Below are 15556 nucleotides of genomic sequence, written 5' to 3'. Positions count from 1 at the left end.
CTCCCCTGTATGTATATATATATATATATTCCCCCTCCCCTGTATGTATATATATTCCCCCTCCCCTGTATGTATATATATTCCCCCTCCCCTGTATGTATATATATATATATATATATATATATATATATTCCCCCTCCCCTGTATGTATATATATATATATATTCCCCCTGTATGTATATATATATATATATTCCCCCTCCCCTGTATGTATATATATTCCCCCTCCCCTGTATGTATATATATTCCCCCTCCCCTGTATGTATGTATATATATATATATTCCCCCTGTCCCTGTCCGTCTCACGCTTCTCCTTTAAGTCACTCATATCTGAGAACTTGATCCTCCTGTTCACTGATTGGATGTTACAGATGGCTTCTCCTGTCCTCATGCCTCCAGCACCATTGGCTCTGTGTCCCACATACAGCAGTAAAAGACCATGGACCAGGGCCGGAGATGTGGGTTTCTATCAGCTGACTGCATTTCCATCCCTTTGATATTTGAAGTGGAAATTGCAGTATACAATTTGAAAAGCCTATTATATTAAAAAGTGCCCTTAATTATATACGATCTTGCTAAAGTGCCAGAATTCCATATTTTCCTTTCTCTCTGTCATCCTGTGCTACTCCTAGGGAGATTTCAACCCACGTAAAGCAACCCTTTTACCGTGATTGTAACCCTATTTTTGATGCTTTGGCAGTCATCTCTCAAGATGTAATAGGTGGTTGATTCAAAACATTTAGCTCTTATTTAATTCTAGTGAAAACGCTTGTTACATTAGTTGAAGTTTTGTGGTTTTTGTACCTCTGTTGCAAACCACAAGCCTTCCTCTGCAACATTAATGACTGGTTTAAGACTGCATTGTCAAATCATTTTTCTTTACCATTTTCTCTTACAATTCCAAGTTTAAAAGGCACTGGTTTGTTGGAACAGCATAGGTACCCAGCCTGTATTCTTGAAGATGAAAGGATGTACAACAGGCCTATTTCGGTGTCCTTTACAACCCTAACGCAGACAGCCTTTTAATTTCAGAAGAAGTCTCTGAGCTGAGTGAACTCCAATCATAGTTCTAATTCAATCTCAGTTTTATTATTCCGCTTAAGGCCTCCTTTCCCTCTCTCTCTCTCTCTCTCTCTCTCTCTCTCTCTCTCTCTCTCTGAGGCACTTACACAAAGACATGTGAAAGGATTTGAGAGGATGCAGGCATTCTATAGGCAGCGTGTATAAATCTCTGGCGGATGAACGTGTCTGGGTGTTTACAAAAAAAACTTCCTGAAGTGCTGTAGACTCAGTACCAGCGCCTCTGCTGTGTCAGGGCATGGGATCTGCCCGGGATCTGCCAGGGATTTGGCCACTGTGGGATTACGCCCTGAGCAGGGATTGAGGCCATAATCCAGACCAATCCATGTTCATCTGGATCGTTGTCAGATGCTGTTCTGCTGGGGTCTGAGAGCAGCGGACTGAGGTGATTGGCTGGAGTCGTAGGGTCTGCAGACTTGACTGCACTCTAGGGACAGTGAGGGACAGTGAGGGACAGTGAGGGACGGACCCAACAGTAGACTGTAGGGTGTGGGGATGGACATCTGGTTGAATGTGTTTTTTGTGGACTAGAGTGTGTGCCATGACGGGGCTTGAGTGGAGACGTCAGTGACATCACTCCTGTTTTGAGGGGGGAGGTCTTGCTACCGGGGGCTGCTGGCAGTTGAGTTCAATATTATATCCAGTTGAGTGATGTGTGTGTCTGTGTGTGTGTCTGTGTGTGTGTGTGTCTGTGTGTGTGTGTGTCCTGGAGGCAACGTGCTAATGGAGTACTCTGCGCATTTAGAGTTTGCCTGCAGCCATTGATCCTGCTTTAGAGAGCTGCTGAGTTGTGTAGAGCTTTACTGACAACTCCACTCTTACTGCCCCCCAACCCCCTCACACACACAGACACACACACACACACACACTCTTCTAGCCCCTCCCTGCCCACCAAGCTCCCCCTCCTCCCCTGTTTGGGTTGTGTGTGAATGAGAGCCATTGTGTGAGGCACACTCCTGCCCCGGAGACGCCCACTGCTTCTGCCTAGCTGCTGCGCTCCCCAAGCTCCCCGCTTCTTTACCGGAGCTCCCCAAGCTCCCCGCTTCTTTACCGGAGCTCCCCAAGCTCCCCGCTTCTTTACCGGAGCTGAAGCCACAGCAGGCTGTCAGATGCAAAGCCCACCTCATCCGGGCAGTCATCGGCTGCCCTCCTGGGTCCCAGCTGGAATAGGAGGAGGAGGAACGGAGTGGACTACCACCGCAGTGTCCTCGGCTCTGGGCTGCTGCCGACGGCGTCTGCTCCCTGGCACCGGGCGCTACGTCTTCCGTCACGCTCCACGCGACTCCTCGGAGGAGGCCGACGCTCTGTGGGACGCCGCTCCGCCACCGCCGGGTGCGGCACCCGTGGAAACGCCCACGGCGACAGCCATGGAAGGGACCTTCGGTCCGGGAGCGGGGACTGGGCCGGGAGACGTAGCGCTTCACAGGGCGAAGAGGGGGGAGAGGAGGCGGCAGGAGCTCCTGGCCCTGGCCCTGGGGGTCAAGTTGGGGAGCAAGGGCACACTCCTCTGGAAGCCTTTAAAACTGTTGGCCTCCTCCTGTCCACAGATCACCACATCGCCTTTGGTACGCCACAGCGCCCTGAAAGACCCCGAGAAGCAGAGCTCCTATGACAAGATCCACAACTTCAAGGTAAGCTGGCCTGTTGGTTTGAACTTTGAATGTGGATGTGGTGGAGGGTGGGTGTGGAGGGAGTTGGGTCGGACTGCTTAAGAAACTGCCTCCCTGTAGACTCTGTGTTCAAAGCTAGAGGATTGTCTTTTGAAGCTCTTTTACCTCAGGAAATGTTTACCTAAGCGCAGCGCTGTATTGCTAAGCTATTTCAGTTTGATCTCAAAATGGAAAAGCAACGTTGCTTGAAGTGAAAATGTAACTGGTAAAGTTGCTGTTTGACCTGCATTAAGTGCTGTCTGTCTTTCACCTGACTATACCGTTTTAACACAGGCGAGACTGAGGATGTTTTTTATCAATTTGTCTTCATGATTAAAAACATTGTGTGGGCTCATACAGCTGCCATACATATATGCCTCAATCTGAGAAAAGGTCAGAGCACCTTATTTCATGTTATGGAGTTTCAAAAAGTACAGCTGTAACATGTTGAAACCATCTAGTATTTTGCTCAATGCCTATAATTGGCTTTCAGTAGTCAACATGTAATGTGTTTTTGCCTGTTATTCATCAGAGAGATGTGCAAGAGAAACAGAGAGAGGAGAGAGAGAGGAGACCGAGAGAGAGAGACAGAGAGAGGAGAGAGAGAGACAGAGAGAGGAGAGAGAGGGGAGAGAGAGGAGAGAGAGGGGAGAGAGAGACAGAGAGAGGAGAGAGAGAGAGACAGAGAGGAGACAGAGAGGAGAGACAGAGAGAGGAGACAGAGAGAGACAGAGAGAGGAGAGAGAGAGAGAGAGAGGAGAGAGAGACAGAGAGGAGACAGAGAGGAGAGAGAGAGGAGAGAGAGAAACAGAGAGAGGAGAGAGAGAGAGACAGAGAGAGGAGAGAGAGAAACAGAGAGAGGAGAGAGAGAGAGAAACAGAGAGGAGAGAGAGAAACATAGAGAGGAGAGAGAGAGAAACAGAGAGAGGAGAGAGAGAGAAGGAAACAGAGAGAAACTTTAGAAAACTAAACGTACACATCAACACAATTACATTTCACTGTATACACACACATATCACCCAACACCTTTGTGAAATCACCTTGCTACATACAGACATATTCAACCGAACACCACAATGCAAAAATACTCCAACAACAGATGGAGAGAGGGAGAGGGTGAGAACAAAGGAGAGGGTGAGAGAGAAGGAGAGGGTGAGGGAGAACAAAAGGTTTCTCCTCATGGCCACCTGAGTACATTCCTGTCTTTATTGTCTGGGGTTTCAGTAGAATGGCCTCCCCACCCGGCGGGCTCCAGCCTAGAGGAGCTCAGGTCCAACTGTCACTGGGACAACAACACCCCTTCAACACCTGTCAGCCTCCCTTATCTCCTCTTGACTGTCAGTCTAACGTAACTTAGTAACTCTTCTGTAAACTGGTCGTCAACGTAAAAGACTGTATATTCTAAAAGGTTTTGGAAAATACATTCTCCAGAGAAGAAAAGATCTAGAGAGGAAGATCCATATTTGAACAAAGATATGCGGACTAGTCAAATGAAACTTTGGTCTGCGGTGTGAAGCCACTGCTTCTGGCCCGTGCGTGTGTGCGTGTGTGTGCGCGCGTGTGTGCGTGCGTCTTCATGGTTGCATGTAACCAGCAGCCCAAGCAGGAACAGATGCCAGACACATTACTGCAAATCCTTTAATCCGACTTGTAAACACAAAGTCACTCGTTGGGTTTGGGGTCCCTCCCTCCCTCCGACTGTTGACTGGGACCAGAGACCAGGGCTGGAGTCCCAAACGCCACCCTAATCCCATGTAGGGAACAATTGTGACTCTGGGCCGTAGTGTCTAGAGTAGTGCACTGTAAGGGCTGCTATTTTGGACACCCCGGTGTATTTATGTGTTGTGGATAAGAGACTTTTCTCGGTCAGTAGTAGGCACAGTGTACAGAGCAATGGCCCATCCCAGTTTACAAGTATCCCACTTTTGCGATGGTTGCATATTTTTCCCCATTTGACTATAAGCCATGTTGGATCCAGGACAGCCCAGTGGGCTGGAGTCAGCACCGTATGTGTAGCGTCTGGCAGCTTGATGTGGTAGCAGCCCAAGCCTGGGCCCTGTGCGCTTCTCTCCACTCAATTCCCACAGGGGGGGGCCAAGACAAACAGATAATCATGGGATAATCATGGGCACTGTACACCATTATTATCCCATGGTGTACAGTACCCACGGTAACATCTTGTGCAACAGGCCCTGGCTCATCCACGCCTCCCCGGAAACACAGTGGATGAAGAAATTCACAGACCACAGAGATTCCCAGTGTTTGCATAGGCAGAACGACAGGGAGTGTTTTTCCTGTGGCCGTGCTTGTGTCTGTGTTGCATGTGTGTCTCCTAGGCAGTGACCTGTTGTGTTGTGGCTCTACCGTCCGTAGGTCCACACGTTCCGAGGGCCTCACTGGTGCGAGTACTGTGCCAACTTCATGTGGGGTCTCATAGCCCAAGGGGTCCGTTGCTCAGGTAACCTGCTTTTCTATTCAGACATCGCAACACTGCCCCCTGCTCACCTTCCATTTGTTGGGGCTGGAGTCAGACACCTTCAGATCAGAGCTCCTTCCCAAAGTAGTCCAGTTTATTAGGAAATGGGGGTGGGGGGACATTTGGGACCCAAGACAGATGCCCCAAATCCTTGGTCAGAATTGGGGTGTCCTGCTGAAGTCATACCCAAGATTTGTGCTAGTTTCAATCCAGATGTTCAGCGTAAATCAAGGATTGGGTTTATCATGTTCAGTCAAATATCAAACATGAAATAATGACTGATCTGATGTTTATGCATGCATATGCCCATGGCTAACCTGAAAAACATTTTTTTTAAGATTATATACATAATCCTTTATGATTATATACATCATCTTAACTTTTCTTTTTTAAAAGCTTGCATTACATTACTGTCAGGAAGTGAGAATCTAGTAAATGTGTTCTGTTTATTGCCAGCTGATTGCTGGATTCAGACAGTGAAATGTTGTAATTTAGCATTCCTTAGTGACATCTGTGCCCAACCAGTTGAGCTCTGACTATCAACTATTTTCAAAGAGCTCAGAACATGAATGGGAAACACCCACAGCCAGTCAGACCAGGACATTTACAATACAAACTGTCTCCACAATGTGAAAGTACAACAATGCTGGCTACATCTATTTATATGACTGGTCCTTCGACTGGTTTAATTTCGGTTTTAAAGCGGTTGTTTATGGGAAACTAAAACAGTCCTTTTGCATTTCAGACAGAAATTAGAGTTTAATTTAGGTGTTAAGGAGTAACTCAGTGCAATAATATAATGTTTATAAGCTATGTTGATGATGCATAGGTATTGTAAATGCAATACAATCGCACATCGCAAAGCTCCTTTAAGGTTTATTGTCACGGCTGTAGTTATGTAACCTACTGGTTTTAAAATGCACCCTAACCTTAAGGATAATCACTGCAGTATCTAGGGAATATGGTGCCATTTCAACCGGGTTTAGAGATGCTGTAAACTCTCTGCGATGGTCACAAGGTTTTCTTATTGCTCAGACACAATCCTGACATTGATCCTTTTAAAGGGGGACTAGCATGGCTGTTTTCTCTGTAGACAGACGATTTGTTGTTAAGGTTTTCCTGCCATGCACGTACCCCCCAGGCAGACACTGGTGTCATCAGACAGACCTGTGTACTGTGGAAATCAGGAGGTACTTTTTATAGCTTATAGAGGCTTGTACGGCTTCATGGGGTGATCCAGGGCAGACAGAAACCTGCAGGCTATCCTCCTCTTGGTCTTTTTCCCTCTTTCTTTATCACGATCAGAATTGCCTGTTTTTGCCCAGTAGATTAACTGTAATGTTAATCTTTTTCTTTGCCAGTACCTTTTGTCTCTGAGAATAAAGGCCCTCAGTCAGCAGAGAACTATAACGTTGACTAATACATGGTAGTAAAAACGCCAATACCAGTTGTGAATGATTCAGCAAGATGTTCCTGTTCGGTCCAGGAGCCCCCGCCCCCCCCCCCCCAAGAATGCAGCCGGTCAGGCAGTGGGGTTAAACAGACAGACAGGCAGGCAGTGGGGGTGGACAGACAGACAGGCAGGCATGTCAGACGGACAGGAATGCTGGGCCGCCTCAAACTAGGCTGCATTTCTGTGGGGTGTCCCAGGACAGTCCTCTTGTTCTGTGTGACTCAGTGTGTGTGTCCCTGCAGGCCCAAGGCAGTGGTCTGACACAGGAGGCATTTCCAGATTGTACTGTCTTATCTCCAGCTGTCTGAGGCCCTCTGGGTGACCTGGCCGTGACACTTAGATGTGAGCCCCCCCCCCCCCCCAGGCACTGATACACCACGACATGGCCTCCATATTGGAACAGCATGCTTGACCAGCTGAGTGGAAAAACTGATTGAACTTACTTTTCGCAGAATGCCACAACTTGATTCTTATAGATTCTTATAGAGACAGTGCACAATATACATATTCATACATTCCTTTAAAAAAAAAAACTTAACTGATTCAGCTTTAACTGAGTTGATAAAGCATGGCACGAGCAATGGGAAATGTTGTGGGTTTGATTCCTGGTAGGGCCACTAATTTGTTAAAATGTATTCACTCCTGACTGTAATTCACTTTGGATAACTTTCTGTTCTGTTAAATGGAAAATATTGTAATAGATATTTGTCCTTTTGAGGCCAAAGTCTCATTTGCAAGGAGGCCCTGCATATAATTAGAAATGGAAAGTGATTACAAACAAACAGATCCATAAATAATACATCTCAATAGGACTAATTGTGTTTACAATTAATGAACATTGATTTTCAATAGGAGACATCTACTTGTCTGAGCACCCATCTCTTTAGTTACCATCCTTTCTATTTCCAAAGTGTTGGCCAACAAATTGTCTTACAACAATAGCTAGACAACTTTTAAGGAAAGTTAAGATGACTTATGGTTGGAATTTCAGTATCTGTTTAGTTTGAGAATGAAAGTCAGCAACTTTTCACAGACAGGTTTCGTCTACATAAATAGCAATTGGTTGATTAGCAACTGGATGCCAACCGGTTGTCAGGAGAGGAACAATTCCAATATTTGCATATTGAGAATTTGCTTCCAGGATTACCCAATCACGATACAATCCTCTTTTCTTTTAAATTATATATGTTGTATATTTAGAGCTTTAAGAAAGAGCACTCTGTGACACAAGGGACAGAGGAGCACAAGGAATGGAAGCTATAGGGACTAGTTCTCAGGCTAAAACTTATATTTAACTTTTTTGAAATTAAGAAATTACCTTGAAGGTTTAACTTTAAATGTGTTACTAGTGCATAAATGTACGAGTGTGTATTTTTGTAATGTGTTGTTTTGGTAAATACATTTCAGTTTGGTGGGCTGTTTTAAATGTTTTGCAGCGGGCAGTTCTATTTACGAACCAAGTGTTAAAGCAAAGAAAAAGTGTGAGTGTAACTCGCATCCCCCTGACTTCTTATCTCCAGACTGTGGGCTGAACGTACACAAGCAGTGTTCCAAACTGGTGCCCAGTGACTGCCAGCCAGACCTGCGCCGGATCAAGAAGGTTTTCAGCTGTGACCTCACAACCCTGGTGAAGGCCCACAACACCACAAGACCCATGGTGGTAGACATGTGTATCAAGGAGATCGAGCTGAGAGGTACGGATCCTCTGGTCAGTCTTTAGGTTCCTCTGGGTCCACCCGTGCGTGTTGTTTCTGCAGGGTTAAGTTTAAAGGGGCAGTACCTCCAGGTGAAAATGGATATCTGTGATTGGCTAGCCTTAATTGAAGAACCCTTAAGGAGGCTTCCAAGTTTGTGGTGTGAACTTGTTTATTTAGACTCTGGTAAAACTTTAACCTGGTTGAACTATGTCCAAGATGGTTAAAATGAAGGTATATTAATTCACATTTGTGATTCCCCAATGGACTGTTATCTGCCTAGGCACCATCGGCTGAACTGAAGGCCACACCTGTATATTAATGCCTTTAGAGCTTGTTGATCTAAAGAAGGTGTTGAGTGTATTTAGGAGAGAGTGTGATGGGGTGAAAGATGGTTCAGAGAGTCAACAGGCTCTCTCCGTTTTGTGCTCAGGTCTGCAGTCTGAGGGCCTCTACAGAGTGTCCGGCTTCTCAGAACACATCGAGGACGTGAGGCTCGCCTTTGACCGAGGTTTGGGTTTCATTCATTTCCTTTGCTTCAGGGCTTGGCTCTGGTTGAAGGTTGTACAAGAAGTTAAAGGTTTAAATGGAAAACACGTGGGACCTCATGGGAGATCACACTGCAGTATATCTTTTGGTGTGGTGAAACCTCTTCTCCAGGCTATTGCACACAACCTGGTACAACAAACATTCTAATTTGGGCTTGCTGGGACTGACCACAGGATGACATTGGAGTGACTTAGTATTTCTTGTGAATTCATTTCAATGAATCTCTGCCTTTGAGAGCTCCTCCCAGTGAATCTCACCAAACAGTGATAACACAGTTTTTCAGAATGAGTCAGCATAACTCAATTTGTAGTTCTTAGTCACAGAGTACAACATTTCTGAGGAGTTTATTGCTTTAATGAGCTGTATTTCTGAGATTTAAAAATGTGCTCTTTACCTTAACTTAAGATAGCACATATGAAATTACAGTGACACTGCGTGCAAAGTTCCTTCAATAAGGTACATAGCTAGTTAGTGAGAATTAACAATATTTTATTACATTGAACACATTTTAATAAAGTACCAACTACCGGTTCTGAGTCACTGTGGAGTCGGGTCAGGTTGGTTCCAGTGCGAGATCATTGGTTGATAGATTAGGCAGGTTAGCCAGTGCATGTTGAGTCAGGAGTTCAACACGCCTTTCTTATTGGCTAACAAAGGCCAAGCCCTGATGCATTGCTTCGCCATACTGTCCACGCGTTTCGGGGGAACCATGGAAAAAATACTTTTGTTGTTGAAAGGGCAAAATCTGTTCTTCTGCAACTTATCAGTTGGCGCATGGCTCTGGTTGTGGGTTCGAAGTTTAGTCTTTTTGAAGTGTGCTCTCACTTCTCTGAGTGGCTCTGGATGATATTTGTGAAAGGCTGCGGTAATTGTAAAATGTCCTTTGTGTCATTTGCAGATGGCGAGAAGGCAGATATCAGTGCCAATGTGTACAATGACATCAACATAATCGCTGGAGCACTGAAGCTGTACCTGAGAGACCTGCCCATTCCGGTCATCACATTTGATGTGTACTCCAGATTCATACAAGCTGCAAGTACGTGTGTTCTCACACCTATCCCATGACTGGCTCAATACCACCTGGTTGCCATCACACAGGAGAAATAACCTGACCTGGGCACAGTTTGCGTCACTAATAATGAACCTCTCCACCGGTAGAAATTCCAAACCCAGACGCCAGACTTGAGGCGATCCATGAAGGGCTGCTGCAGCTTCCGCCAGCCCACTATGAGACCCTACGCTACCTGATGAGGCATCTCAAGAAGTGAGTCTGCGTGCAAAAAAAACCCACCATCTGCGCTTTCCTTGTCGTGGCACTGGGACAGTCTGCCAGAAAATGTTTCTCACTTCTGACTTATATCCGTCTCTCTTACAGGGTCACGATGTTTGAAAAGGAAAATTTCATGAATGCGGAGAACCTGGGGATTGTGTTTGGTCCAACGCTGATGCAGCCGCCGGAACAGAACGCTCTGGCCACTCTGAATGACATGAGGCATCAGAAACTCATTATACAGCTGCTGATAGAACACGAAGACGTCTTGTTTTGAAGGACTGGAGCCCTGTCTGTTACCGGGCAGAAATATGAATTTTTATTTATTCGATACCAGAGGAATTGCAAGCCAACCATGTTGAACCGAGTGTAAAAAAAAAAAAAAGAAGAATATCCCAATTGTAATTACTGTGGTTTGATTTTAGTTTCCATTACATCTGTCTCGTAAGCATGGCTGTTTCAGGTGAAATTCAGTCTTTGGTACGTCGGTCAGACGTCTCGTCTCGTTACAGTAAGGTCAAAGTTTGTCACACTCTGCCATAGTCACCCTGAAAAGAGGTCGAATGGTTCCCAACAGGCACCACAGTCCCTACGTTTGTGTACTACTTTGTACAGGACCCAGTCGGCCCTGGTTGAACGTAGTGCACTGTCTAGGGAAGGGCTTATTTGGGGAAGGGCTTACAGCTGTCCATACACTCTCATAAATATAGTGTCATCTGAATAGTTGGTGATCTGGATTTTGATTGGCTGGACAAGAGTGTTTGTTGTGGGCTCATTTTTAATGAGTCTGTAACCGCAATGCAGGTTTGGGTCACATAAATGCAGATTATTTCATGTTTGATCAAATCAGATCTTTTTTGCATTGACACGGTTTTTGATCTGTGTCCCTGTGGGGTGTCCCGTGAAATAACTCACATCTGGATGGATGCCTGTGAATCCAGCACTTTTTCTTTTGCAAAGAGTGTGCTGATGAATTTCTTTTGTAAAGATGTTTTAATGTAAATCTTTTCTGCATCATGCACTTTGTTGTTAAGCTGTTTGTAAATAGGTTGTCAAGGATGTGCGATGTATTGCGTTGTCAAAATGCCAGAAACCCTGAAATGAATTGTACAATGGAACAGTTTAAAATATGAGGAAATGCTGTTTAAGTTACATAATCTTCTGTATGCAGGTACTAGAAAAAGTGTGCTAGTGAAATGTGAAATCTCTGAACTTACATTTTTGAAGACTGTCAAATGACTTCTCATTCTTTAAAACTTCCCATATTTAAAAATTTATACAAGGAAATTAATTCATATATGTGTCATATTTATATAATATTAATATTGGAATATTTTGGAATACCATGGTGTAATATAGCTGTTCTGTTGACTGCCAAATATCTGTTCTGGGTAAGGACCACTTCATGGTATTTTGCCAAAACATGTATCTCACACTCTTTGACATACAGATGTTGTGTCTTAATTTGATCACTTTTGTCACAGATAAATTTTCTGGTGCTGCAGCAAGTTCAGATAAGCCTTGTGATTTTCATAAATTCAGTGAAAATAAAAACATTTTCTTTCTCACCAGATCTCACACCTAAACAATAGCCTGCTATACCTTATTTAACCTCCTAAGACCTGAGTTTTGATAATGTATGCACTTGTAATTCCTCTTAGCTATGGGGGATTAGCAGGACCTGATACGTATACTATCTAAGCATTGTGTTTGAACAGGAAGTACTTTTCGGAAAGAATGATGTCCTGGTATGATGACATTGGGTTTATTTTACTGAAACATAGTGTCCTCATATGTGGACACAGGGTCTCGGGAGGTTAAACCTTTTTGGGAATAATCAAATAATTCTGCTGCATAATTATTTTATTCCTGCAACAAAGCTGGTCAAATTAGGATCCCACAACCCTGTATACTAAAGGCATGTTTTCAAAGTAAATTAATAAAAAAAAATCTGACTAGGAAACAAAACTGGCAGGAACAGCCAGGTGGCGTGGGTGTTACCACGTAAAAATGACGACATCACGTCATAATGACCAGGTTGACGCTTTATCGGTTGTTTTCCATTATTGTTGATAAAAAAAAAATGAAATCCTTTCTACGAATCCATTTTATTAAAAGTATTTTTGTGATGGGTGCATTTATGAATGATTGTAATTTATCAAACGCTGATTTATTAAAAGGGTTTAAACGTGCTCCTTCGCTCAATCTTTAATTCCTCGCTTTAAGTGCTACAATAGGCTACTGTGGAATAACTCAAAGTGAAGCAATGTCTGTACTACGGTGCGAAAGCCCTAACGCACAACACAAACACACTATTCAAACCACAGGCTCAATAGCTGTGGTGCTGAAATGATAGCAACAATGGTGGACGCCCTCCCCAACCTTCAGGTGGGGAGGAGTTCACATGAATTGTTTCTTCTGTGTATCTAGTTCTCTGGTTATTTATGTTTAATCTTACTTGCAGGTCAGGTATTCTTGCCTACTTGTTTATTCAAGGGAGGTACTGTAACTTTTCCCCTCAGTTATGCCTGCACCAATCAGTATCGTTGGGTGGGGCTTTGCCTCCAGGTGATCTACACAGGTCTATTGCAATACCTGTATCATTTGTTGCTTCTCAGTCCAAGGGAATTTGGAGTAGCATGCTACTCACCGCAGGATCAAAGAATTTACTTTCATATAAATATTTATATATGTATTCATACTTTGATTGTATGTTGTAAATTGAGTTGGAACCTTGAACAACTTTGAATCTACACTGTCCCGGAAGGTCTGTCTCTGGGACATGCTGTTCTCAGCTGAGGACTGACACTCTTTTTAACCACCTAGAGGATTTGGTCTGAAAGAGACCAGGTGAGTTGATGGCAGGTGTATTAGATATGTTATTGCTTACCTAATAAGTATATTTACATTATATGATTTCCTGTGGAATATTTAACATTATTGACAGACTTGGTATGGCAAGATACATTCAGCTGTGTTGACAATACATATGATTTAACAGCGGTAACTAAATCCTCCAGATATGGCAGCACCTGTGAGATACCCTTGGTGGAGAGCCTTTGTGAAAAGGAAGGGTCCAACCACCCAAGAATCAGATGAGACCCAACCTGTTGGGGAGAAGACCTCTTCTATCTCCTCAAATCCTTCCCCGGACTTAAAGGGGAACGAAACGTTCCAAGACGCTGCTTTCTTTGATGATGCCCAGTTTGAGCCTGTGTTCAATGAGCAAACGTGTCGACGGAATCTCAAAGTTTCGCGTTCTGGACGCTTCAAAGAGAAGAGAAGGGTACGGGGTACCATACCCGAAAAGAACAACTTTGGTGGAAACGTTGCTGCAACTGCTATTGCAAAGTAGCCCAAGGCCACCATCCCATAAACACACCTGCCAGACGACAGCCAGTTGTGGAGCAGGACACCCTGATGAATTGAACAGTAACGGATCCTCCCAGCTCTTGTTTCCAAGGCGATGCGGCTGGAGATGTGCAAACACTCTCAAATTATTAGACAGAGCCACGGACACAACAACTGACCGACCACTGACCAACCACTGGTCATCCACCATTATAACAAAAATGCGGGCTGGTTTTGAAGATGTGTTTGTTCACACTTAATTTCTTGTAAGCTTATTTTGCACCTTCTGTTGGAGTATGTCAGTAAACACAGGAGGCATTTAAATGCTGCTGCATATAAATCAATAGGCACATATAATAAATGTATAATAAACATTAACGTTTGTAGCAGACACTTGAAAAAGTGTCAAGCTACAGCTTTCATAACTTTATGAATTATGCCAGAGTGACATAAAGGAGTAGGTATAACCCTGGCAATGATATTATTTCAAACATATTTTTAAGGAAGGATACTGAATAATTATGAAGGATTAAACAATTGAAACAAAATGATTTAACAATCGTTATGTATATTTTGAAGTTTTAATATGCTAAGTTTACATAGCCTTACCTGCTACAGCAACTCTGAGTACGACTTCAGATCAGACAAAACAACCCGCTGAATTTGTTACTAAGATGAGCACACAAGCTACTAAAGTAAAACTATAACACGTAGCCTACAATGGGCTGTGTATGAAGACATAAGACTTTTTTTTATTTTATTGTAATTGTACTTTTTTGGGTGTTTATCATTTTTTACTTTTTGTTTGTCTGATTTGAAGGACTCAATCTGGTTGGATATGAAGGACTCCAATACAATGCTGGATTCATCTTATTCTAGTTTAGGCCATTATTATTTTTCTGGGCCATAAATTGATTCTGTAGGGGTCACGATCTGTTTCCACAGAAACAGCATGAATAATTTGTTTATAAACTGATTCATTTTTTTTTACCTCAACAGTTTATGCCAACTATTGAGGTAAATAAATGAATCAGTTAAACAGTATAGGTATAGTGTAGATTGTATGCATTAATGAACACTGACAGCCATGTAGGTCAATTAAGATTATAAACCAGTGTTTTGATTCCTGAATGCTTCTTGGTTCATAGCAGTGGTATTTTAGACATTATACCATGGGTATGACAACACATCACTTCTTACAGATCCAACTGTATTAGTAACCAGTTTATATTAGCAATAAGGTGTCTTGGTAGTTTGTGGTACACTGCCAATATGCCACGGCTAAACGCTGTGTCCATGCACTCCAGGAGACCTTGTGCTGAAGAACTGCTCTTAGCCATGGTATATTGGCCATGTACCACACTCCTTGTGCCTTATTGCTTCAATATACAATATGTATGACATTAACCTATAGCCAGGGTTGACAGGACTCCTTTTAAATCCAGATTTTTACATCTCAGATTGTTTTGATGTGGCACACACACATAATAACTACATGTGAAGTGAATAAAGGTTTGTTAATATAATTTTTATGAATATGTTTGTTAATCCCATTGACACTGTCTCAAAACCACTGTTTAGCCACTATGCCTACTGGAGTTATTGTTTATAGTTTGTAGTTGGCTACAGAAATATATATATGATTATATATGCTATTTCCTAAAATATTGTAAGTGTGTAAATGTAATTTGGTTTGCATTGTATTTTATTTTTCACAGGTCAATCAGTTTTTGAATGAGATCTAATTATTTTAACGCATGTAAATACAGTACACCTACACTATTCAAGTTCCTGGTATATACCGCCTTCTAGAAGATCAATAGATGAATGACCTTAAACTACACAAAAGATGTATCCTTGGTGATGGCCCTGTAAACATGGGAGTGCCCAAGTGGCAAGACTGAACTTACCCTGGGGTTCTTCTCAGTCACACATTCTTAAGGTGCCATTATTAGAAGAAGAATTATCTAGGCTTATTACAATAAATGGTTGACACATCCAACTGACACGTTTTGTCATCGGGGTTTGAGGTTG

The 15556-nt window shown here is 43.3% G+C and overlaps 1 protein-coding gene across 2 annotated transcripts in view; it reads left to right on the top strand.

The window, feature by feature from the left end:
* The window catches only part of chn2 (chimerin 2), a 41137-nt gene extending 28774 nt beyond the window's left edge, over positions 1–12363 (top strand). For both annotated transcript variants that reach the window (XM_034288821.1, XM_010884548.3), the window contains 7 exons: positions 2628–2711; positions 5103–5187; positions 8179–8352; positions 8786–8863; positions 9800–9937; positions 10060–10165; positions 10277–12363. In XM_034288821.1, the coding sequence (XP_034144712.1) occupies positions 2628–2711; positions 5103–5187; positions 8179–8352; positions 8786–8863; positions 9800–9937; positions 10060–10165; positions 10277–10448 (837 nt within the window). In that variant the 3' untranslated portion in view covers positions 10449–12363. The remainder of the gene's footprint in view (positions 1–2627; positions 2712–5102; positions 5188–8178; positions 8353–8785; positions 8864–9799; positions 9938–10059; positions 10166–10276) is intronic.
* The last annotated feature ends 3193 nt before the right edge of the window (positions 12364–15556 follow it).

Source organism: Esox lucius, chromosome 20 (assembly GCF_011004845.1).
Source record: "Esox lucius isolate fEsoLuc1 chromosome 20, fEsoLuc1.pri, whole genome shotgun sequence".
Lineage (NCBI taxonomy): Eukaryota > Metazoa > Chordata > Actinopteri > Esociformes > Esocidae > Esox > Esox lucius.
Note: the sequence above shows the minus strand (reverse complement) of the source record. Positions and strands in the feature narration are given on the sequence as shown.